At 30.6% G+C, this 26,995-nt stretch overlaps 1 protein-coding gene across 1 annotated transcript in view; it reads left to right on the top strand.

Annotated features, from left to right (window-relative positions):
* Positions 1-7,017: 7,017 nt before the first annotated feature.
* Positions 7,018-26,995, top strand: part of LOC125826958 (acetylornithine deacetylase-like) — a 291,462-nt gene continuing 271,484 nt past the window's right edge. Inside the window, exons 1-10 of the mRNA XM_049506312.1 lie at positions 7,018-7,339; positions 8,906-9,150; positions 9,236-9,344; positions 11,022-11,160; positions 11,236-11,293; positions 11,374-11,391; positions 11,507-11,629; positions 11,715-11,868; positions 11,946-11,979; positions 12,162-12,268. Of these exons, the coding sequence (XP_049362269.1) occupies positions 7,019-7,339; positions 8,906-9,150; positions 9,236-9,344; positions 11,022-11,160; positions 11,236-11,293; positions 11,374-11,391; positions 11,507-11,629; positions 11,715-11,868; positions 11,946-11,979; positions 12,162-12,265 (1,305 nt within the window). The 5' untranslated portion in view covers position 7,018 and the 3' untranslated portion in view covers positions 12,266-12,268. The remainder of the gene's footprint in view (positions 7,340-8,905; positions 9,151-9,235; positions 9,345-11,021; positions 11,161-11,235; positions 11,294-11,373; positions 11,392-11,506; positions 11,630-11,714; positions 11,869-11,945; positions 11,980-12,161; positions 12,269-26,995) is intronic.

The following is a 26,995-nucleotide window of genomic DNA, read 5'->3' as shown; positions in this document are numbered from 1 at the left end:
GAATCTTACTTTGTGAATAGTTGAATTATATTCAGTTACAGTTTTAAAATCTTGAAATTGAAAGTGTATCCAGTAAGAACATATCAAAACGTCAAAACTTAAAGTAAGAACTATTGAATTTGACATGTATTAGGTATCATATACATATCAATTAATTTGATACACAATGTTTTAGCTATTGAACATTAGAGTTTATGTATCAAAGTGTATTTATTGGGTAATGTGTACAGATGTATAGTAGATGAATAAGTTTGGGTGTATGTATCTGATAGTAATTTCCACTGATATGTAAAATATACCTATTGTTGGATCTGCAACAAATATGGAACATGATACATTGCATAAAACAAAGACTATTGTAGCAGTGCTGTATCAGATCAGTGATAACACTAACAAAGACTAATGATACATTGAAAATATGTATCTTTGATAGTGATGGCCGTGCAATGGAAGATTCAACTTCTCCCTTCTTTTTTAGGCGTTTTTCGACAGTAGATTTAGAACTTGAGCATGCATCCTTCTTCGACTTCTACGCTCTTAAATTCTTCATGTTTAATGGGTTGTTTCGATCTATTTTGATAAAAATTTCATCCTCAATCAAATTGGATAAGCCCAATACTAAAAGAGGGAGCAAAATTCATATGTATCAAAAAATTGTAGATGAAAAATCTGATACATGATAAATGATACATTTGGTACAAATTTTTGTATCAAGTATCAATACTAATAAAGGTTATGTATCAAAACTAGTATTTGAACACGATACATTATGCATGATAAAATTGTAATGTATCATAATGTTGAAACGTAGGCATTATACATTAGTTTAAGAAACAAAATCAACTAAATACATCAAAAATTTGAACCACCCATATATATCAGAAAAGATGAACAACCAAAAAGTCAGAAAAAAAGTCAACAATCTGATCTGCAGAAAGCAAAAAAAAAACTGACGAATAAATCCTCCTTTGCTCTGTATCAACTCCCGTATCTTTTTTTCAGTGTCAACAAATGGCGTCACCTATGGATCTCGATCCAAAGCCCTTACCAGAGCCACCACCATCTGAACCTTTTCCCCTTTTCTGAGTGTATTTTCCATAGTCGTTTTAGAAGTCAAAGATGTATCCTTCTCAGACTAATTGGGTAAGCCCAATACCGACAGATCGACCTTCATCCATACGTATCAACAATTTTTTAAGATGAAAAAACTAATATCAAAAATTGAAGTGATGGAAAGAGATCTACCTTTTGAATAACTTGAAAGCATTAGTTGGAAAGAAAAAATGAAATTCAAAAATGGATCAATGGAGGTAACTGTGAAGAGATTTGTGACGTGAAAAAAGGAAGCAACTTTCAAATTGATTTATCCGAAAAAGGCCGATGATGCAAGCAAAAGAGGAGATTTTTGATATTTTTTGAAACGATAGGAAAAATAAAAATATATGATAAAAAAATGTGTGGTGTTAGGTAATTTTTCCATAAAAATATCTTATTAAGTATATGTGTTACAACACATTTATATTGTGTATATTCATTATAGCCCCAACATTGTATAACATAAAATATATTTAAAATATAATTGTGTGGACATGACATTTTTACAATAATATCCAAGCTAAAAATCTACTCTCCCAATTTCAATAGCAGTTGTTCACTATAAATTTGATACATACTTTAAGAAACAATAAATAATAGGGTTACTTATTAAATTACCTTTTAAATATGTTAAATTTAATGCTTTGAGAAATATATTAGATAATGAATAGTATTTAATAATAAGAGTAAAATAAATACAAAAGGATAAAATATCTTTTGATCTTCTAAATTGGACAAATATTATTAAATAATTACTTTTAATATAGTGAACAAATAAATATGAACGCTAGGAATATTGTACAACACGTTTTACACAAAATATATCATGTGAAGATAGGATTTGACAACAATATCGAAAAAGCAAAAAATATGATGTAATATAATAGAGAAAAGACATAAAATCACCACTAAAGTTGTCCCGTATTTGCATAAAGACACCTTAACTTTGAAAGTGTCCTATCACCCCATAGAACTATTTAATATCTTTGTAAATGGAAATGACCCATTTCCTCATCTGGGTCATGAGGCGCGTGAGGCAGTGTTTTCATTGCCATTAACCAGCTATAAAGTGCCACGACATGTTGTTTTATTTCTTTATTATTAGTTATTTGATTAATTTACATTATCTTCCCCAAATTTAAAGAGAAAAGAGCCGTTGGTAGCCCTAAAATCGATTTGAACTTTTTTTCCAAAGCAAGCTCAACGTTGGTGCTCTCTCTTTGACGAAGTCATTCTTTTCCATTATCTTCTTCCCCCAAATTCAAAAACCCAATTACCTTTTCTTCGTCTTCTTCAACTTAGATGATCCATTTACTTCATCCATTTTATCACTTTTTTTCTTGTCTCTTGCTTTTCTTTGTTTCTTTTTCTTCTTTTATCCTCTTTTTTTTTTTAAAAAAAAAAAACAAAAAAATAAATGTAAACTCCATTTTTATTCTTATTTTTTGTCTGAATATAGAACTCTATTACCTTGCTTTAGTAACTTGAGAGTGTTAGGATTTTGCCCTGATTTTCTTACCATAATTTAAAATTTATTTTTCTTTAAAGAAAAGACAAAACATTACCATAAATGTTTTTACTTTTCTTGAAAAGAAAATATAATATTCTTTCATATTTGGTTTATTCTTTTCTTTTAGGAAAATGTTTTGGAGTAACTAGTTCTTTTCTAGTAGGAAAGGTTTTAGGACTCTATAAATATAAGTTTGTTTCTTCTAACACAACAACAATAACATCCACACTGTAGTCGTTTATGAGTCTTGATTATGGGGGGATTTATTTTTTCTAAAGTTTCAATGTTTTCTTTATATTAGTTTTGATATAATAATATTTTGATTTTTAGTATAAGTTTTTGTTATCTGATTTATCAACTATATGATTTGCAAATTGTAAGGTTCCGCATGACGCCCTAATCACACCCTTCATAACCCAACAACTGGTATCAGAGCACATGGTCCAACGATCCCATGGTCCGACGGTCCTATGATTCAATGAGGTTGAAGATAGGCTCAAGATGGTTTCAAATCAATTTGTAATCAACGTGATGATAATGAAGATTTTTGTGCTACTACATATGGAGAAAATTTTCAAATATATTTTCAATAATATCCTGCTGATCCATCCTTTAAAACAAAATTATTTTTCAACTCATGCTTATTTTATAGCATGGGCTCCAACTTTCAACCCCTGCAAACTTTAATGCTCGAGCTTCACTTTTAACTTATGTATCTTTACTTTTAACGCATGAGCTCCACTTTTAACTCATGCATCTTACTTTTAACGAATGAGCTCCACTTTCAATTCATGCATATTACTTTTAACGCATGAGCTCCACTTTCAACCCTGTTCATCACTTTTAACACAGGGCTCCAAGTTTTAACCCATATCAATTTTTAACCATGACAAGCAGCAGTTATGAAGACTATGTGAAGAACGAAGATTATCATGCAATGAAGAAGACAGATCAAACTTTGTCAAGAAAATCTAGCCAAAAGGGGAGATTTGTTAGGATTTTGCCCTGATTTTCTTACCATAATTTAAGATTTAATTTTCTTTAAAGAAAAGACAAAACATTACCATAAATGTTTTTACTTTTTCTGAAAAGAAAATATAATAATCTTTCATATTTGGTTTATTCTTTCCTTTTAGGAAAAAGTTTTGGAGTAACTAGTTCTTTTCTAGTAGGAAAGGTTTTAGGACTCTATAAATATATGTTTGTTTCTTCAAGGTTTTAGGACTCTATAAATATATGTTTGTTTCTTCTAACACAACAACAAGACATCCACAATGTAGTCGTTTAAGAGTCTTGTTTATGGGGAGATTTATTCTCTCTAAAGTTTCAATGTTTTTCTTTATATTAGTTTTAATATAATAATATTTTGATTTTTAGTATAAGTTTTTGTTATCTGATTTATCAATTATATGATTTGCAAATTGTAAGGTTCCGCATGACGCCCTAATCACACCCTTCATAACCCAACAGAGAGTTGAATTGATTTTTTTTAGTGATGTTTTAGTGGCGAAAATAGTGTTGTAACAGGGAAACATCATGGAGGCTACGTTGAAGGCGACAATGATTGCTACTTTTGGAGGATTTACAACAAAGAACAAAGGATTTGAGTAATGAAGGTTGAAGAAGAAAGAGGGAAAAAATGAAAATAAAGTTAATAAACATAGAAAAAATGAAAATGAAAATGCAAATGAAACTAAAAATTAAAAATAAAAAGAATTTAATATGTGGCAAACAACAATTGGTGTGTGATTGCACTTTTTTTCTTGCAATTGAGGTTGGGTGAAAAGTGAGATATTTATAACTCTTAAATTGTTCAATTGGTAAATAGGACACCCACAAAGTTAATATGTCTTTTTGAAAATTCGATACAACTTCAGTGGTGACTTTATGTGTTTTCTCTAATATAATATGAACAATTCTCATATTGGTACCGTGGTACCTACTGCCATATAATTTTTAGTTTTTCTATTAATAAGAATATTAAAAAGGTGAAAGAAAAAGGTTAACTATACTAAATTAAGCTATAAGTAAGGAATACCAACCCCTATTACAATAAATATATTGCTCTTTGAATATATTAAATTTGATGTGATATATATTAGGCATTGATTAATATTTAATAGTAACGGTAAAATAATTATAAAAGAATAAATTATCTCTTAATTTTTTAAATTGAATAAATATTATTGAATAACTATTTTTAATATAGTGAACAAATAAAAATAAATTGAGGAAGTATTGTATAATGTATAACACGTTTTACACTACATATATTATGTGGACATGGATGTTACAACAGTATCGAAAATGCCAAAAATATGATTTAATATAATATGAACAATTGTCATATTGGTACCTACTACCATTAATAATTATTTTTAGGTTTTCTATTAGGAATATAAAAAAATTGAAAAAAGAGGACAAATATCATTCTTAATTTTAAATTCACAGCACCTCTTCTAAGCCTAGTTTATAACATCCATAGAAGTAAATTATAATAATAAGTAATTAATGAAAGAAATTGATATAAAGCCATCTATCCATGGATTTTTAAAAATAAGCATTCTTCAAAACTTTTTCCTCTTTGTTGTTCTACAATGTCGCACATAGTGATTAATTTTAATCATAAATAAATTAATAAAATAAATTCAAGAGAAGATATTAATATTGGGTGTTTATTTAATTATAATCAATATTTTTAGGTGAAAAATAAAATAAAAAGACTAAAAATTTAGTAAAAGAAAAGATAAATATCAATGCTAATTTATTTAACTTAAAAGAGATGTCACATTACTTCTATTAATTTATCTACGCTCCATGTGCATCTCCTCATTCTTGTGACAACACAATTGATGATCTACAATTCTATATGCAAAAACTTTCTCAACTCAGAAACTCAAGCAATATCCATACTACACTACGTTGAAAATGATTTTTAACTGCAATTAATTAACCATCCTTGAAATTGCCTAATTCAGAAGGATTGTGAAATTGTCTTTCTTTCTCTTCTTAAAGAAATCTGCAGATCCTATCCTAGTAGAAATAGAAGCAAGTTGAAAGAATACATTATTGTTGGTCAAATATTCTCTTGTCTTTTTATTTTATATGCTAAAATAAATTGTCTTTGGAAGATGAATACTTTCAGTTTTTCAGTAATTTTTTTTTTCATGATTTATCCTTTGTATTAATATTTTTCTCCAAAATCTTTTCTAAAATTTAATACTTAACATCATTTAATAATAGGGATAGTTTAGTAAAATATATATAATAATAATTATTTTTTTAATGGATGTGTCAAATTAACTAGTGACAAGTAAAAATGAACGGAGAAAGTAATAAGATAATAAATAGAAAACAGGGATAAGTTCAATCGTTAGAAACATCAACAACTAACATAAAAAGAACTATATAAGTGCAACAACAAAAAAATAATTAACAAAGGAATAAAGATTTTACTTTAGATTTTGAAGTTTTATATAATATGAAGCTGTGAATTCAAAGTCACTGTGAAGTATGAATTGAAGGCTAAAGGCCACAAAGACTAACGTAAGATACTGTGATTAATATTTAAAATTTATATTGGGATAAAGTAATAAATTACAACATTTGAGTTATCAATTCACCCAATAATTTAATATTAAAAAATCAATACTAAATCGATAACCTCATATTCTTTTTACTATGAAATCATTAAAAAGTTAACGTTTTATCAACCAATACCCTTTCATCAAAATATTACACTGATCTAGATAATTTTTTTAAAATTATGCATACGTTTGAATATATACAACACTCATATTACAACACATTTATATGGTGTGTATATTCATTATAGCCTCACCATTGTACAACACAAAACATATTCAAAATATATTGTGTGGACATGACATTTACAATAATATCCAAGCTAAAAATATACTCCCTCAATTCAATAATAATTGTTCATTATTAACTTGACATAAACCTTTAGAAATAATAAATAATAGAATAACATTATTATATTACCTTTTAAATATAATTCTTTGAGAAATATATTTTAGATCGAATAGTATTTAATAACAAGAGTAAAATAGACACAAAATGGCAAATTATCTGTTGTTTTTTCAAACTGGACAAAAATACTCCCTCTCCGCTGTCTAACAATACTTGTCCACTATTGAATTGACAAAGAGAGTAAAAAGCAATAAATGATTGGGATCATTTTATCAACTATTTTTAATATAGTAAATAAATAATTAAGATATACCACGTTTTACACAAAATGTATTATGTGGACATGGATTATTTTATCACAATATCGAAAAAGCTAAAAATATTACTATGTTATATAATATGAACAACTCCCATATTGGTACCTACTACCATATCAAAAGAAAGGTGTGAGCTTAGCATTTGCATTCCCATATTATTAGCATGGCTGATGTAAAGCAGATTTTGGGGGATCTAAATGAGGATTCATTCGTAACTCTTTTGAAGAAACTGATCGGCGAGTCGAAATATGTACAGAACAACCCACCGGACCTTATCCCGGAGGAAGACAGGAATGTGAACCATGTTCTTGACATCCTTAATCCATATAGCACCAACAATGGCGGACCACTGGTCATCAATCATATTGTTTATACTCCTAATAGGGGTAATCTTATTGTGGAGTATCCTGGTACTGACCCAAAAAAAGTGGTGTCTTTTGTTGGAATGCATCTGGATGTTGTTACTGCCAATCCTGATGAATGGGTATGTAAATTACTTATAATTTTGCTACATCTCTTTATGTCTATTACATTATTTTTCAAAATATCTTTGGCATTTCGTTCCGTACCTTTACTATTTTATTACGTACTTACTATCTTCCACGTCCATCATTTAGAAATAGGGGTGGTAATTTCCCATATAAAAAGAATAGAGTTGTTTTAATCATATTTATTTAAATTGATCACTCATATTTCCTAAATACGTAAATATAAGCTAATCTATTTTTAGTGCTTATACAAACATGGACAAAATGAGAAAAATATGAAAATTCATGGGTTACCCACTCATAATAAAAAATCCTTAATTGCACTAAATATATATATATAAAATTAGGTGGTTGGGGTAAAAAAACATTCTTTTAAAAAAGGGAAAAGAGTCTAAAAAATACTTCAATTTTGGCCGAAATTGCTGTTACGATACCAAATTTTATGGAGGACCTTTTACCCCTTGCATTATTTAATAGTGTATTTTAAAGGTATATATGTGCCCATGTGGACACAATACTATTTATAATGATGCAATATTTTTGATGTCCACGTGGGCACATATATATCTTTAAAATACACTATTAAATAGTGCAGAGGGATAAAAGGTCTTTTTCAAAGTTTGGTATCGTAACAACAATTTCGATCAAAGTTCGAATATATTTTAGATTTTTTTCCTTTAAAAAATTATGTAGGAGGGGTTGGATGGGGGTCCGGGTCCGTGGAGGTAGGGTGGAAGTGGAGGTGTGAAAAAAAATTTAACTTTTTCTTTAAATTTTTTGATTTTTGATTTTATTTTTGGGTGGGTGGGAATGTGGGGGGGGGGGGGGGGGGAGGGGGTTTCCGAGTGGGGATAGGGGGTGAATTTTTTTTTAAATATTCGTGTTGAATTTTTTTATTTTTCTTTTAAAAAAATTGGGGGTGTGGGGTGTGGGGGGGGGGGGTGAACTTTTTAAAAATAAAATAAAATTGTGGGGGTTGGGGGTAGGGGTCAAGTGGAGAGTAGAGTGGGGGTGGGGTGAGGGTAGGGGTGTATGAAAAAAAATTAATTTTTTTTATCTTTTTAAAAAAAGAAATTGGGTAGTGGGTGGAAGTTGTGTGGGTAGGGTGGGGGGGTGTGAAAAAATTGAACTTTTTCTGTTTGATTTTTTTTTTATAAAATTAGGGGTGGGTAAGTCGTAGAACTCTCAATATGGGCTAGCCCACTCCATTTGGACTAACTCATTCGAGCTTTGAAATTTGGTGGGTCAGGTCAGGCTAACTCATTTTATTATGGACTCACTTTATTCAAAAGTATATTTTTTTGAATCAAAATAAAATTTAAAAACATTATCATAAATATGGACAAGACACTACTATATGGAGTTAGTATTAATCAAATTCACATTCAACTAATCTACTACGTATTTTCACAGATATGGTATAAATGATGTGTCTTTCTTAATTCTTGTAATGTACAAAATGATTCATAATGTAACCCACCCAATGTTTTTGTCATCGGTAATGGTCCAATAGTGATATAATGGTTAGAGAAAATACATTAACTATATATATTGGTATTCAGGAATTTGATCCGTTTTCATTGAGCATCGATGGTGATAAACTTCAAGGACGTGGAACTACTGACTGTTTAGGTCATGTGGCTCTTGTTACTGAGCTTATGAAGAGGTTGGGAGAGACAAAGCCAAAGTTGAAATCGACAGTGATTGCTATTTTCATAGCGAGTGAAGAGAACTCATCTATCCCCGGAATTGGTGTGGATGCATTATATAGGGATGGATGGTTTGATAATTTAAAGCAAGGACCTTTGTAAGTAACTATAAAATTTCATTGCAGATACACACACACATATATAGTGAATTTATTTAAAGTGTTTATATATACGTCTATATAGATTCTGGATTGACGCAGCGGATAAACAACCATGCATTGGTACTGGTGGAACTATACCGTGGAAACTTGAGGTAATCGGAAAGGGTTTCCACAGTGGTCTGCCCAACAAGGTACTCTTTTTCTTTTCATATACTGATATAATTACTTTCATAGAAATATCTTATCATCATGATTGATTTATGTATAAGTCGAAAGCCAAGTCAATCCAAACGTTTACCTAGTATGTCTACTAGCAAAAGAAGAGAGAATTTATTTAGGCTCAATATGTCTAACTAAGATAAAAATCATCAAGACGATGGGTGTGTTTGGTATGAAGGAAAATGTTTTCCTAGAAAATGTTTTCTTGGAAAACAAGTTGATTTTTGACTTATTTTCTCATGTTTGGTTGGTGAGTAGAAAATATTTTCCGAAAAAGATTTTTAGTGTTTGATTTATGAATGAAAAATGTTTTTGAAAAATTTCTTTTATTTTTACTAGAGTAGAAAATAATTGCTGAAATTGAAAATATTTTTTAAAAACAAACTTAATTTTTTTTGAGGGTGGGGGCTGGTAGGAGGTGGGTGGGGGTGGGGGGGTCGAGGGTAGAGGTGAAAAATTGAAATTTTGAAGTTAAAAATATTTTTTAAAAACAAACTTAAAATTTTTTTTGGGGTGTGGGGGGGGGGGGCTGGTAGGGGGTGGGTGGGTGGGTCTAGGGTAGGGGTGGAAAAAATGAAATTTTGAAGTCGAAAATATTTTTTAAAAAAAAACTTAAATTTTTTTTTGGGGGGTGGGGCAGGGGGCTGGTAGGGGGTGGGTGGGGGCTAGGGTAGGGAGGTCGAGGGTAAGGGTGAAAAAATGAAATAATGTTTTTTAAAAACAAACTTAATTTTTTTTGGGGGTGGGGGCTGGGGGGGTCGAGGGTAGGGGTGAAAATTTGAAATTTTGAAGTTAAAAATATTTTTTAAAAACAAACTTAAATTTTTTTTTGGGGTGTGTGGGGGGTGGGTGGGTGGGTCTAGGGTAGGGGTGGAAAAAATGAAATTTTGAAGTCGAAAATATTTTTTAAAAAAAACTTAATTTTTTTTGGAGGGTGGGGGGGGGGCTGGTAGGGGGTGAGTGGGGGCTAGGGTAGGGAGGTCGAGGGTAAGGGTGAAAAAATGAAATAATGTTTTTTAAAAACAAACTTAAATTTTTTTCCTTTTGAAGAGGGTGGGATATGGGGCTGGGGGAGGGGCGAGGGTAGGAGGTGGGGGTGTAAAAAAAAAAAAAATGAAATTAGAAATATCTTTTAAAAACAACTTTTAATATTTTTTGGGAGGGGTGGTGGTAGGGGTGAGAGTGGGGTAAAAATATTGAATTTAAAAACAAACTTTAAATTTTTTTTTTTTTTGGGGGCTGGTTTGAGGGTAGGGATCAAATAAATTGATTTTTTCAACAATTTTTTTTTTAATTGGAAGTTGGAAGAGAGTTTTGAAAAATGTTTTCCTTAAATTTTGAAGGAAAGTTATTTTCCTTAAATTTGAAGAAAATGAGTTGATTTGGAAAACATTTTCCAAAACATTTAACCCAACCAAACATGAGAAAATTGAAAAACATTTTCCGAAAAATGTTTTCCTTTCATACCAAACACACCTGATGTTTTAAATAAAGGGACATAACTCAGCTAGTCATCGATACACTCATGTTTAATTTGAAAATTATCATTACATATATATATATATATATATATATATATATTGTAGAAACCTTTTAATACTCTAGTGTACTGATTGTAACTTTGTATGACATTTATTGCAAATGGTTAGGCTATCAATGCTTTGGAACTTGCTATGGATGCACTCAAAGAAATTCAGTCCCGCTTCTATAGAGATTTCCCTCCCCATCCAAAAGAACAAGTCTATAAATTTGAGACACCATCCACCATGAAACCAACTCAGTGGTTTTGTAAGTTGTCGAAATTTTTCAACTAATTCTTCAGTTATATTTATGTGTTAAATTTATTATCGTTTGCTCTTATAGATCCGGGGGGCGGAATCAACCAAATTCCTGGTGAGTGCACTGTTTCTGGAGATGTTAGGTAAGTTTCTTCTTCTTGATCAGATCTTTCATCAAATGATAATACTTAGTATCTAATCACAACTATATATTTTCTTGCAGGTTGACTCCATTTTACAAGTATGTATGCATTATTAATTCCTTTTATAAAGAAGATTAACTTTCTCTTTGAAAACAGAACATGAACAACCGAATCTCTTGGACATTCTAACAATGCAATATCCTTCTTTTTCAGTGTATCAGATGTTATGAAGAAATTACAAGAATATGTTGATGACTTGAATGCCAATATCGAAAAACTTGATACTCGAGGCCCTGTTTCAAAATATGTTCTCCCAGATGAGAACCTAAGGGGAAGGTATATATATATGCTCAAGTAATTTCTTCTTTATGTTCATCTTACTATTTATTACTAATTAATGTTTCACTTTAATCCCCACCAGAATGACTATAACTTTTGACGAAACTTCATCTGGCGTTGCTTGTGATCTCAATTCTCTGGGGTATAAAGTACTATCCAAAGCTACCGAAGAGGTAGTTGGTTATTTAGAACCATATTCTATAACCGGTAGTTTGCCATTGATAAGAGATCTGCAGGTCTGTAATTTCTTTCAAATCTACTTGTTTGATCTTCGATTTTGCAATAGCTTAACTTATTCATTATTTGTTGACAGGACATAGGTTATGATGTTCAATCTACTGGCTACGGTAAATTGCTTAAAATTATTCTTACTTTGACTCATGAAGTGCATTTGCTTAAAATTGTTTTGTGTAATTCATTCATTTTGCTTGTTAATATATTACTACGATACTCCAATCTGATTCTTCTTCAGCTTGTTGGTAATTAAGTTTAGTCAACTTTTATATATTCCAATATGAAATGCATGCAGGCTTAATGGATACATACCATGCAAACAATGAATATTGTCTACTGTCTGATATGTCCCAAGGTTACCTGGTCTTTGCAAGCATCATTGCACAGTTGGAAGATTGATATATATGATCAGGTTTGTTGTTTACAAATATTACAATTCTACAGCTATTGATAGATAGAATAACGTTTTTGATGTAATACATAGATCGATGACCTTTTTATTCATATTTGATGTCATATATAGTAGGCATATTATCAGCTTAATTGATCCTTATTAGATCAGACCAGCCTCTATACCCTGGCACGATATAATTAGTTGATTGTATTATTTGCCATAATTATCCAGTTTTCTCAGATATTGCATAGCCATGTAGTACTACTATTTATTTCTGTCTAGTACTTATCAGTTGTATGTTGTTTTACTTGGTCATTGCATTAGTTCGTGTTTATCAGTTCAGTCTGAAGTCCTTCAGATTTATCTTGTTCAATTTTGTGATGCTTGTCGATCCCGCATACTCAGTACATTGACAACATACTCTTGCTCCTATATTGTTTTATATAGGTTCCAACGAATATCAACATCCAGCTCGTTCCAACGGCCAACTCCATAGCATTTTGGTGAATCATGGTCTTTTGAGGACAATCTCTTTGTTTTGTTTCAGTTGTTTATGTCTTTTGTTTAGACAACTAGAGTTAGTTGGGGGCTTGTCCCAACAACTCATCTTAATAAAGGTTTTCTATCAACTATCTTGAAATAAAGTCGCCTTTTGAGTGTTAAGTTTTATATTTCAGACTTTTCAGATCAAATTGGGGTACTTGTGGTCGTGCTACGACTAGGAGGTCGTAATGTATGCATTTATGACTTGGTGTGTACGAATAAGGTTTTTCTATTTATTTACCGCGTTGTCATGCACCCATAAGTGCATGCGTTCATGTTGTTTAATTTAAAAGAAAGGTTTCCACAGCTAATTGAACAAGAAATCTAATGTATCTTGAGAGTGATGTTATCAGATGTTTAATTTGGACGTGACAAAATTGCAGTTTCGGTTCAATTCTCACTTCTGAAACCTGGGGGTTTTGATCTTTTGCAAATAAAGTGAAGTTTAAACTGATCATCCAAATATCAAATTCTTGTGCTTTGAGTTTAAAGAATTGGAAGAAAGAGAATAATAATGGAGTAACAAAAAAATGTTAAGTTGACCTAAAATCAATTTTGATGTTTCACAAATATAACTATAGAAGAATCAGATTTCAATAAAGAACGGATAGTTTTGATGATCCATAAATAATTATAGGATAAAAATAGGAAAAACAAAATACAGCATGTCAAAGCAAGTTAAACTACTATTGTCAGGAACTCAGGTGCATCGCATGTTTGGAGGAAGATGCTTACAACCAGAGAGGATATAGAACATGAGATATGGTGGCAGATTAAATCTGGGAACTCAAGCTTCTGGTTTGATAATTGGACGAAACAAGGAGCTCTCTATTTCATAGAAGGAGAGAGGGCGGACGAGGAGGAAATCGAAGTGCAACAATTTATGACAAAGGGTGAATGGAATGTAAATAAGCTCATGGAATGTGTGTCACCAGAAATGACCACACATATTATTGAAAACATCAAACCAGGACAATGATCAGATGAGATTGATAAGGCCTGGTGGATGGGAAACTCAAAAGGGGCATTCACTGTAAAATCAGCATACCACACTATGAGAAATCGCAGAACAGAAATAGACTGGATGAATCGTTTGTGGATAAAAGAGCGCTTCCTTTTAAGATTTCATTATTTCTCTGGAGAGTTTGGAGGAAAAGAATTGCTACTGATGACAATCTTAAAAGGATGAGGATGCGAATAGTCTCTAAATGCTATTGTTGCGAAAACGGAGAAATGGAGACTATGACACATCTTTTTCTAACAGCCCCCATAGCTTGCTATTGTTGCGAAAACGGAGAAATGGAGACTATGACACATCTTTTTCTAACAGCCCCCATAGCTTGCTATTGTTGCGAAAACGGAGAAATGGAGACTATGACACATCTTTTTCTAACAGCCCCCATAGCTCAAAAGCTATGGAGGCAGTTTGCTTCATGCGCAGGTTTTGATATTGAAGGACTTCAACTACATCAAATGATAATCAAATGGTGGGAATTAAAAGAGAATACAAAGCTTCAACATATTTTAGCAGCAACCCTTGCTATTATTATGTGGGAGCTATGGAAGAGGAGAAATTCAAGAAGACATGACAAGGATATTTCATATCATAAGATGTATATTCATCATCTTATTAAAATGAAATTTCCTTGGATGAAAAACATTCCACAACACTGGCAAGGGATGTTTGACATGCTGAAGGGGTACAGACCTAAGCTTTACTATTCACTAGTAAAATGGAATTGTCCTGAGGATGGCTGGGTTAAATGCAATACAGATGGTGCGAGTAAAGGAAACCCGGGGTTAAGTTCATACGGTTTTTGCATAAGAGACTATAGGGGTGACTTAATTTATGCAGAAGCACATACTATTGGAATACTTACAAACATTGATGCAGAAGCTATGGCAATTTGGAAAGCACTGAAGTATTGCCAAAATCATAACATATCTAATATTAAGTTGGAAACAGATTCATTAAGTTTAAAACTTTGGGAGATAGCAGAGAAGATTGTTGAATTAATGGAGCAGCTAAACGTTCAAATTCAACACATTTTTCGAGAGGCAAATCAACTAGCTGATTACATAGCTAACACAGCTATAAACCAAGAAGGCATACAACTATTTCACAGTTTCAGTCAATTAACAAGCATGGGAAGGAAGATATTAAACATGGATAAAAGCGGAGTGCCTACCATCAGAATAAAGACAAGGAAGATATTAACGCGCAATGCCAAGAATGGAGAATAAACACAGAAAAGCCACAAAATTTCACAACTATTACGTGTACAAAGCAATTTGTGGCCAGTTTGAAAGCAAAATAGTCGTAAGAATACCAACTAGCCTTGGCTATGTTAGCAGACAAAAATGGACACCGACAAAAAGTGAAGATTGTGGAACCAGATCGGCAACATTGGAATTGTACACAGCTGAGGAGTTGAGAATAAGAGGCCTGGGAGCATCCTGGTCATCTCTACTATCAACTAAGCTGAACAGCAAGATAGGATCAGTGATAGAGAGAAAGAGCTGAGGGATAGATTAGGAACATTTTAGGGATTTGTTTTGTTCTTTTATCAAATAGCCAGGTTTTTTTGGCCTGGGCTTTTCGTTGTAATCCCTAATTGATTTGGGTTATCTCTATTATTAATAAATGGACCTGGAGTCCAAAAGTTAACTAAAAAAAAAAAAAGACACAATAAATATTGGGTAAATCACATAAATATGCTACATTATAAAAATATTTACCATTTATGGTAACATAATTTTTCTAAATAATTAAGAAAATTGTACGCGGTTCGCCTCTTTCTTTTCGCCCTTTTTCCTCTTCCTCCTCTTCATCTTTTTATTCTTTTGCTTCTTCGTCTCTTTCTCTGTCAATATTTATCATCCTCCTTTCTTTTTTCTTTTCTTTTTTAATTCTTCTTCTTCTTCTTCTTTAAAATTTTCATTTAAATAACTATCCTCAAATCAGCTTTTGCCTATATTTCACTATTTTTACCCAAAAAGCACGATGAAAAGAGGAACAGAAAGACCAAAAAATTGTACAAAATCATGTTTTTAAGCAGAAAATTCAAATCACTAAAATTACAGCAGCAAGAGCTCACTATTGATGGTCATTATAAAGCTTCAAATTTTGAATTCATTGTTTGAATTTTACGAATTTGTGATTAGTTTGGATAGGTTGATCCTACAAATAACTGAAAATGTCGTTTGGAATTTATATCTCAATTTTAAGAGGGTTTGGTTAAGTTTATAATTGATTTAGGAGAAATATTAGATTGAAACTCGAAAAAGGTGAAGTTTATGGAACTGTATCGCAATTGTATTAAAGTTGTATTAGATATGTTTCATAATTGTATTAAAATTGTATTAAAATCATGAACAATACATTTATAATACATATTACAAACTTCACTCTTTTTTTAGTGATATCAACCAAAATAATTTAAGTAACACACTTGTAATACATTTATAACATCGGCACAATACATATTGCAAACATCACTCATGTTCTTGAGATACAAATCAAAATAATGTATAAGACACATATAACACATATTTTATTCATGAATAATAAAAGTTTAATTCAAACTATAGAATATTGTCTTGTCTTTCGTTAGTTATGTTTTTCATTTATTGTTAATTTTCTCTTCTAATTCAACTTTAATATTGTGTAATACACTTTTAACGCAAATTTAATTCAAGTTGTAGTTTATTATTTGTTACTATTAGATTACTTGTTTAATTCATTATTGATATAAGTTTAATTCACTTTATAGATCATTGCCTGGTGTTATTAGTTACATTTTTTTTATCCATGCTTAATTCTCTCTTCTAATTCAACTTAAATATTTGTGTAATGCACTTTTAGTACAAGTTAATTCATTTTGCAATTTATTGGTTGTTTTGTTATGATTGAATTACTTGTTTAATTCATTATTGATACAAGTTTTATTCAGTTTACAAATCACATAATGCTCTTTCGTTTGCTACATTTTGCATTCATGTTTAATTCGCTTCTAATTCAACTTTAATATGTGTGTAATACATTTTTAATTCAAGTTTAATTCATTTGGCAGTTTACTATGTCTCTTCATTTGTTACGATTAGATTACTTGTCTAATTAATTATTGATACAAGTTTTATTCAGTTTACAAATCATTGATTGTTCTTTCATTTGTGATTAGTTTGGATAGGTTGTTCCTACAAATAATTGAAAATATCGTTTGGAGTTTATATCTCAATTTTAAAAGGGTTTAGTTAAATTTAGAATTGATTTTAGGAAAAATATTAGCTTGAAGCTCGAAAAGGATGAAGTTTACGGAACTATATCACGTTTGTATTAAAGTTGTATTAGATATGTTTCATAATTGTATTAAAACCATGAACAATACATCCTACATTTATAATACATATTGCAAACTTCACTCCCTTTTTAATGATAGCAGCTAAAATAATTTAGGTAGCACACTTATAATACATTTATAATACATGCACAATACATTTTTAATACATATTGCAAACATCACTCACGTTCTTAGTGATACAAACCAAAAGTAATTTATAAGACACATATAATACATGTTTTATTCATTAATAATACATTTATAATACGTATTGCACACTTCACTCCTTTCTTACGGATACTTACAATAATTTAGGTAACACACTAATAATATATTTATAAGAAATGCACAATACATTTTTAATACATATTGCAACCATCACTCATTTTCTTAGTGATAAAAGCAAAAATAATTTATAAGATACATATAATATAAATTTTATTCATGAATAATATGAATTTAATTTAGTTTATAGATCGTTGTCTTGTCTTTCGTTAATTATGTTTTTCACTCATTCTTAATTCTCTCTTCTAATTCAATTTTAATGTGGTGTAATACAATTTTAAAGCAATTTAATTTATTTTGCAATTTTTTGATTTATTTGTTACTATTGGATTACTTGTTTAGTTCATTATTGATACAAGTTTAATTTATTCTATAGATCATTATCTGATTTTTTATTAGTTACATTTTTATTCATGATTAATTCTCTCTTCCAATACAAATTTAATATTTGTGCAATACACATTTAAATACAATTTTAATTCATTTTGCAATTTATTGATTGATTTGTTACGATCGAATTACTTGTTCAATTCATTATTGATACAAATTCATTCAGTTTACATATCATAGAATGATCTTTCGTTTGCTACATTTTGCATTCATGTTTAATTCTCTTCTTATTCAACTTTAATATGTGTGTAATACATTTTTAATTCAAGTTTAATTCATTTTGCAATTTATTATATCTCTTTATTTGTTACAATTAGATTATTTGTCTAATTAATTAATTATTGATAAAATTTTATTTATTCTACGAATCATTGATTACTCTATGAAAGAAAGTAGAGAGAGAAGGAAAGGGAAAAAAAAACAACTGAAAGAGAGAAAAAGCTAGAAAAAAAAACCAATCAAAAGAAAGCAAGAGAAAAGCAGCAACAAAATGAATACACGGGAGAAAGAACAACATAAAAAAAAAAAGAGAAAGAGCGAGAATGAGAGATAAAAATTAAAAAGCTGAGAGAGAAAAAAGAGAAAGAGGCGAGAGAGAGAAAAATCTAATAAAATTATAGTATTGTTATATATTGCTATAAATGGTAATAATTAAAGAGTATATTTAAAATAAGTAATTATTTTTAAAAGGGATTCACTCAAGTAATTAATCCATAAATATTTTTTTATATTTTAAAATCAAAATTACCACAACCACTTTTTTTCAATTTGGTATATTAATTTCCGTTGTTAAAATTAACAACAATGAGCAAAATTAGAAAACCTTGACAATGGTAGTTCTCATTGAATTGCAATGGCAAAAATGGTAGGTTTTATAATGTGAGTAGGGCGTGAGATCAATTCGAAAATCAAAGAAATAAATAAATTAAGTTTTGAATCTAATTATTCTTGTTCTTTTTTTAAATTTGAGATCGAAGCTTAAGAAGAATTTTAGTGGATATTTGAAAGTTTGAATTTGTTGGGGGATCTACAAGAGCAACACTAGTAGGGATATGCAAGTGTTGGAGGTTTGAGTTTAAAGTTGAGATTGTATTATTTTTTCTTTTTTATTATATCCACTAATTTGAAATTAATAAATTATGCATATTCAGATGTTAACTAATTATTCAGTGTTTACTGTTTAGATTTAAAGACAACATCTTAATTATTCAGATGCGCATTCAAATTCAGACGTCCTAATCTTAATGAAAACAAATGAGGCTTATTTAACTCTCTTTGTTAATGTACCTATTTATAGCCGCTAAAAGTCATTTTTATCGTAGTGTGTCAATATGTACAACACTCATTTTACGACACATTTATATTGTGTGAATATTCATTAGCTAGCCCATCCTTTGTACAACAAAGAATATATTACATGTGTTATGCAATCTATATTCTAAATAATACTAGTGATAACAAAACTTTACAGAAATAGTAAATTTTCAAAGTTTAAATCATCTAGTCAGGAACAAAAATTAATTAACAAAAAAAAAAAAACTAAAATCTGTAAAACGTACCAGAATTTGTATGAAATAGAATGGAAAGAAAATCGAGCCCATTGAATGCACAATGTCCCCTTAAGGAAATTATTCCCCTCTAGTATCCGAGGTTTGAATTGGAATATATCTTCCTAGGATAGAACGATTAAAATTTGTGCAGAAGAAGAAGAAGAAGTCAGAAATTTCGTAAGTAAAAATCTGAGGAATCAAAGGTATTTATAGCCAAGAGGAACTGGTTTTGAAAGGTTGCAACATTTCAGAATCCACATGACCATTCATGAAAGTTTGCAACCTTTCAAACGGTCATGGATGATCCTGAAAGTTGCAACCTTTTAGAACAGTCATCTCCAACAACGAAAAATTCAAATAAAACGGGAAAGAGTTTTAAATAAAATGGGTCGCGCAGATCTGAGTCGGGTCGAGTCGTTTCGGCTTAATTAATTAAATAATTAAAATGTTTGGCAATTTAATTAATTAAATAAATAATTAAAACAAACTTTGTCCAAAAAATAATCTCTCGATCATTTTCCAAAGTCGAAGCCGACGACGGCACGAGGGGGGTCCCTCTTTCCAATCCTTTTAACAACTAATACAAGTGTTTCTCTATTTAAACACTTCTAGTTTTCTTTCCACCACCAATGAGGGAGAAATGTCTTTTTACTAAAGCATAAGAGAACTTTTCAAGTTCCTCTCTTTTCATCTTCCCTCCATTTCCCATTAACTTTTGCTATATACCCAACAACATGAATATCTATTTCACAATAATATCCAAGATAAAAATACTTCATATGTCCAATAATAATTGTGTACTATTGATTTGGTACATAACTTAGATAACAATAAATAAAAGGAATAATATTGATATATTACGCTTAGAATATATTAAATTTAATGTTTTAAAAAATATATTAGATATAGATACAAATGGTAAATCATCTCTTAATTTTTTAAACTGAATAATTATTTTTAATATAATAAACAAATAATGAACTGAGGGTGTATTGTACAACTCATGTTACAAGATATATATTATGTGGACCATGGATTTTACGACAATATCCAAGCCAAAAAAATCACGTAATATAATGAATATGTAACACGCCGTATCCGAAAATAGAGATTTCATATTTCTGGTGTTACAGATGGCACTCACGAACACCATTCACGGACCGTAGATGGACTCACGGTCCGTCCTGCAGGTCCGTGGTTCGTGACAGAAAACTTCCCCAGAACTCAGTCAGAAAATTTGGCTAAGTCCCGACTCACGGACAGACCCACGGTCCGTAAATCAGACCACGGTCTGTAAATCAGACCACGGTCTGTGGTCTGTGTCCGTGGATCGATATTTCCCTTACCAGCCTCTGACACAAACTACGGTCAACCAGCACGGACAGTCATTCGATCCACGGTCCGTAGGTATGACCGTAGACGAGGTTAGCAACTAGTTAGATGAAAAATATTGATGAGTCAACTTCACATGGTCATAACTTTTAGCAAAAAACGAATTATGTGTCCCATGACCAATGGTTAGATAGATAATTAAATTATCTTTCCAACGCCACCGAGTTTGCTAAATTCCGACCTCCGAGTAAAACTTTATGCCCGTTTTAGTGAAGCCCTGTCGGGCATACTCGACCTACGGACCCAATCGACGGACCGTCGATTGATTGACGGACTGTCAGTCCCGTCCGTCAGTCACTCCGACAGCAGCTAATTCAGGGGTCCTTTGGTCTTTTCCTATTTCATTTAACCCCTAAGATACATCGTTTAGACCCTAAATCATGAGGTTTTAATCAGTTTAAGCCTAGAAACATAATTAGAACTTACCTTAGTCAAAATCATTAATCAAAACTTAGAAAATTAGAATCAAGAAGGAGAAAAAGGTCAAGAACCCTAGTTCAAGAACGCAGCGAGGTTTCTTCAGTTCCAGCCCCGAAATCGAAAGATTTCTCCGTGGAATTCGTCACCAGATATGTGGGATTTCACTAGTGGGTTCCTTTCGCCCATTAGGTCCCTAGAATTCAGTCAGATTCTTGATTCCATGATTATGAACAAACCTAGGGTTTCTAGAATTTCAACAGATCATCATGAATTAGTTATTGTAATGTTCCAAATCAGATTATCATGTTATTGCTCAGTTTATCGCATGAATTTTAGAACCCTAGCTATGTATTTCTTTAGTTCTTGAATTACATATGCTAGGTCAGATATTTCAGTATTCAGTTTTACATGCCTCAGTTTATGAATGCATCATTATCAGATTAATTGTTGCATTCTCAGTTTGCATGTTCAGTTTCGAGCTATTCAGTATTTACAGAAATTCAGTCATAACTAGTTAACCACTTAATTCATTGGGAGTAGCATAATACCGAGTTGGACTAGGGTTTCAGCGTACCCATATAGTCTTAGAACTACGAGCCACGTAGGTGTAAGTCCCCTCTGTGGGCAACATCAGTTTAGTGATCACGCCAACATACTTCTATACCTCTGGCAGGGTATATTGGGTCCTCTCGATGGGGCGTATACATCGGACTCCACATTTAGCTCATGTGGTTTTATGTCAGTTATTAGTAGCTCCCACAATTCAGTCAGATTCTATTGCATTGACCATTTATCGGTATATTCAGTATTTAGTCTCAGCATGTTATAAATTGGTCATTGCATTCAGTTAGCTCAGCATTCAGTATCTATATCATGTTTAGATTATTTCATTGCTTTATTGCTTTGTTCAGTTATATGTTATTTCAGCTTTACTCTATCCTGCATGCTCAGTACCTTTCAAGTACTGACGCATACATGCGCTACATCTTCTCGTGATGTAGGTTCAGGTTCTCAGCATCCAGATCACGCTTAGATCGGTTCCCGATCTTCAGTTCAGCAGCATCAGTGGTGAGTCCTCATTCTTCGAGGACTAGTGACATGTTTATCCTTACTGCTTTTAGTCTTTAGTTTCAGTTTTGCTAGACCTAGTTGGGGCATGTCCCAACATTTCTAGTCAGTTTAGAGGCTTATTTCAGACATAGTTAGATTCAGCTTAGTGTTTTGAGTTGATATTTCTTTTGTATTAAACTCTCAGATTTGATATATTCAGCTATAGTATATGGGTATTCCCCATCTTTTCAGATTTATTTATGATTTAGCTTCCGCATCAGTTTATTATCTTTAGTATGCTCATGATCATGCCAACAGGGTTAGCTTGGGATCACTTGTGGTCCTAGGTCCCGTGTCCGCGTCTCGGGGGTAGCTCGGGGCGTGACAAAATTACTCTCATATTGGTACCTACTACCATATCAAACTTGGATATTTATTCGATTTATTGATTGGTACGATTTTTACACATGCTAAAACTTTCATTAAAAAAACTACACGTATTGATCTAGATAAGAATATATTATAATTGTCTTATATTAGAAACAAGTGTCAATATGTACACCACTCATGACAAGATATTTACATTGTGCGTAAAAAACTATACTGATCAAGATAAGAATATCTTATCATTTTGTCCAATTAGAAATAAGTGTTAATATACCAAAAACGATATTTAACGGCAATTAATTAATGACAATAGCTAATATGGATTTTTAGTGACATTTAATATTTTTTATAAATGTTTCTGAAGCCTATAGCGACATTGAATCTAATGACAATTAACTAATGCTGGTAAAAATTTTAACACTCTTTATAAAACACATATTTATTGCCGCTAAAAGTCTTTTTTGTTGTATTATCAATATGTTCAACACTCATTTTACAACACATTTATATTGTGTGTATATTCATTAGCCCCTCCACTGTACAACATAGTGCCGGCTCAATGCTTATAATAATAAAGCATATATCTTAGGCCCCCAATTTGAGGGGGGCTCAAATTTTTATCAAGAATAAATTATGTGTTAATTCTTTCATAGAAAATATTAGTAATTATTTGTGACTAAAGTAAATAAAGTGACACCTGAAGTTGTCTCGAATTTTCAAAAAGACACCTTAAATATACAGGCGTCCTATTACCTCCCTAAACAATTTCGATAATATATTATTACATCATTTTTCGATCAATTCCAGATTTTAAATGGCAAGTGTTATCACATACTAATCATTGTGTGACACGTGTTAATTTAATTTGAAATATAATTTTTTTTCATTTTAAATTTTTCTTTATTTCTCTCTCTTACTTTTTGACTTATTTTAATTTTATTACTTTAATTTTAATGTCATTTTGAATTCTACTTCATCTTCCGCCCCTACTTTCAAGTTACCCCTCCCTCCATTTTCTTTCTTTCTTCCTTCTTCTTCACCTCCCACCCTCACATCACCCCACCCCAACGTTCAAGTTGAGCCCCTCCATTTTCTTTCTTTCTTCTTCTTCTTCTTTGGTCAAATTCTTTTCTTTCCAAAATTATACTATTTTCTAGAATTTGTGTTATTGATAACAAAACTAAAAATCAAAATTTTGAAGGTATCATCAATTAATTTATCTCATTTTCATATAACTTCAAAACTAGAAATGATGATTTTGAAAGAATCGGAATTCCCCGAAAATTGAAAAAGTTTAATTGAAATTTGGATTAAAAAAACTAAATAATACCTACTTATCATCTGGAAAACTAATGAGTTTATCAAATTGTTCGAAATGTAATAAATATTTGGATATAATTTTAAAATTGAAGAGAGTTAAACTAATAGTAGTAAAAAAGGGAGGTGGAGTTATGGTAAAAAGTGACATTGAAAGTGAGAAGCTACAATGGAGATGACAATGAATTTTTGAAGAAGATGGAAGAAAGAAAAAGAAAAAAAATAATAAGGAGAAAAAGTTAAAATAATAAGAAAAACAAGAAAATATATTTTATAGCAAAATACTTGTAAAAATAAAATTATATTTGTTTTTTTAGTTTGTTTACGCTCTTTAAGAGAGTGCATACACTCTCCATGTCAGGTGAACAAAAAATGATGTAATAATATTAGTTCAGAATTGTTTAGGGATGTAATAGGACACTTGCATAGTTTAGGTGTCTTTTTGAAAATTCGGTACAACTTCAGGTGTCACTTTATGTGCATACATTCTCCATGCTAAGTGAACAAAAAATGATGTAATAATATCAGTTCTTGATTGTTTAGGGAGGTAATAGGACGCTTGCATAGTTTAGGTGTCTTTTTGAAAATTCGATACAACTTCATGCGTCACTTTATGTCTTTTTCTCATATATATATATTTAAAATTATATTATTTTATTCTCTTTAATCTCAATCAAATAGAAGAAATCAAGAAAACATTGTTTTGTCTTCTTATATTTTCTTCGTTAACACTCGCATTATTATATTTTAAACTCTTTTTATACGAGTTTGGAACCTAAAGGACAAAAAAAATGACCAATTTTTTTAAAAGGGCAACATAAATAAGTTTGAAACGAAAAGGGTAACATTTAAACGATAGAGTAGACGGTGTCTAAATTAGGGTAGCAAGGCGCAAGCCCCTATACGCCTTACAAGCCGCAAGCAGACAAAGGCTTACAAGTCGCAGGTATGTCTGCGCCTTGTAAGGTGCATAGGGCCCCACACCATTGTCTTTACCCTAATAAAAGAAAACCTTTTTAGCCCCTAAAATTTTACATGCAATTTTTTCTTGCCTTGTAAAAAAAAGTTTTATGAGCTGATTTTGCCGGATCCAATTGCTATATATTTTATGTGACAATCTAATTCGTAATTGATGGAGTTGGGGCAAAGTTACTAGCGATATTATTTATTTTGGATTTAGACTCACACGATTATAAAACACGCCACTAAGATTATTTAACACTTACTTTTTTTTAATACAATGAACATATTTTGTATTTTATAGATGTACGTGGAATTAATCTAGTGATTACATCAAGGGCCTGTTTGGAAAGCCATTCTGGTAATTAGATTTGGTGTAATTGGATGTAATTACAGTGTCTGTCCTGTTTGATTGGACATGTAATTACTTGGTTAGCAGGTAGCTGGTGTAATTGACAGAGGGAAATTACCCTCTCCAATTCACAGGGAGAGGCTGTGAATTGCTGGTAATTACATGGTGTAATTATCAGCTGATTATTTTTCAATTTCTTTTATTTTAATTTTTGTTTTAATTTTTTTTATTTTTTTTATTTTAAGTTTTTTTTATTTTTTTTATTTTAAGTTTTTTTTTTATTTTATATTAGTATATTTCATTTTCTTCTCATTCTCAACCTTACTTCACATGACTCTATGCAATTTTTTCATATTATTTATTTCTTTATACCATGCTTATTTTTCCATTAGCATAATTTTATTAGTATTCTAATTTTTAAATTAAAATATAATTTATTGTTAAGTAAGTTATAGACTTATGTTTTCTTTTTAAATAAAATAAAATAAATCATATTTATGTATGATATGTTGAAATTTGTGATAAGAGTATTATGTTAATTTTTTTGTTTTGAATTTATAACTTATGTTATATTTTCAGTTTCATTTGTTTTAGTAATATTGAATTCACATTGCAAGTCATTTTTTAATTAGACTTGATAGATTATCCTTTTGTCAAACATTTTAATAAGTTATGATATTTTATCTATATATTAATCTTTTTCAAACATTCATTTCACGATGTTCGTAGAAACTTCATAATTTTAGTTTTTATGATCAATTCAATTGAAATATATTAATTTGAAAAAATATAAATCAATTATTTTTTCATAATATTAGTTAAGAACATATGTTTATTAATTAATATATTTTCAAAAAATAATATATATATCTTAATTATTTAATTTAATATAATTTATAAAGTTTCTTATTTGTCTAGTATAAATTTTAAATAATTATTTTTATTTTTAAAATTTAATATAATTTTATGATTGTAATTGTGCATCCAAACAGAACATGTGTAACTACACTGAGGCAAACAAACATGTCAGTGTAATTACTATCCTAATAATTACACCAATTCCAATTACCAGGTATCTTTCTAAACAGATATCTTACGTATCGATTTCAATATATTTGGACTGTTGCTTTATAAATTTGATTTTTTTAGTTCGATGATACATTAATATTAATATATAATATAAATTAATGGACCACATAGTGGTAATGCTAGTTTTGTCCATATCAGTCATTACGAGCAGAAGGGTGATTACATTTAAATGGACCACATAGTGGTGGTGTTAGTTTTGTCCACATCACGAGCAGAAGGGGGAGTGAGTATATACAAGAAACTAACTCAAGCAGCTCTTCGTTGTCATACTTGCTTGTCGATAAGAGGCACTTTCGGTATATTATTAATTAATAGCTTTGAATGTCTTGTATAAAATTCTGTTAATAGTTTTACTATTGCTTTTAAAGGACAAAAATGCCAAGGCATGTTTACTTATTTATTTGTCCTCCGAAAAGAATTCTACTGCCCTGATTTGTGGACCCCATCGTCCATCCTGTGCTATTAACTTACACTTTTTATTATAGTGGAAAAAACTTATTCGCACCAAATATATACACAAATTTAATACATGCTTATTGTTACACATTAAAATACTCTAATATATATTATTTGAAATAACTAAGAAGTACGTAATATATAGAGCCAAATGATTGGGAGTTGTCTAAATTATATATATATGATAATCATTAATCAACATAT

The sequence above is a fragment of the Solanum verrucosum genome, unplaced genomic scaffold, assembly GCF_900185275.1.
Source record: "Solanum verrucosum unplaced genomic scaffold, falcon-dt-bn FXZP01000060.1, whole genome shotgun sequence".
Taxonomy (NCBI): Eukaryota; Viridiplantae; Streptophyta; class Magnoliopsida; order Solanales; family Solanaceae; genus Solanum; species Solanum verrucosum.
The sequence above is the reverse complement of the archived record's forward strand: the minus strand, read 5'-3'. Positions and strand labels throughout refer to the sequence as shown.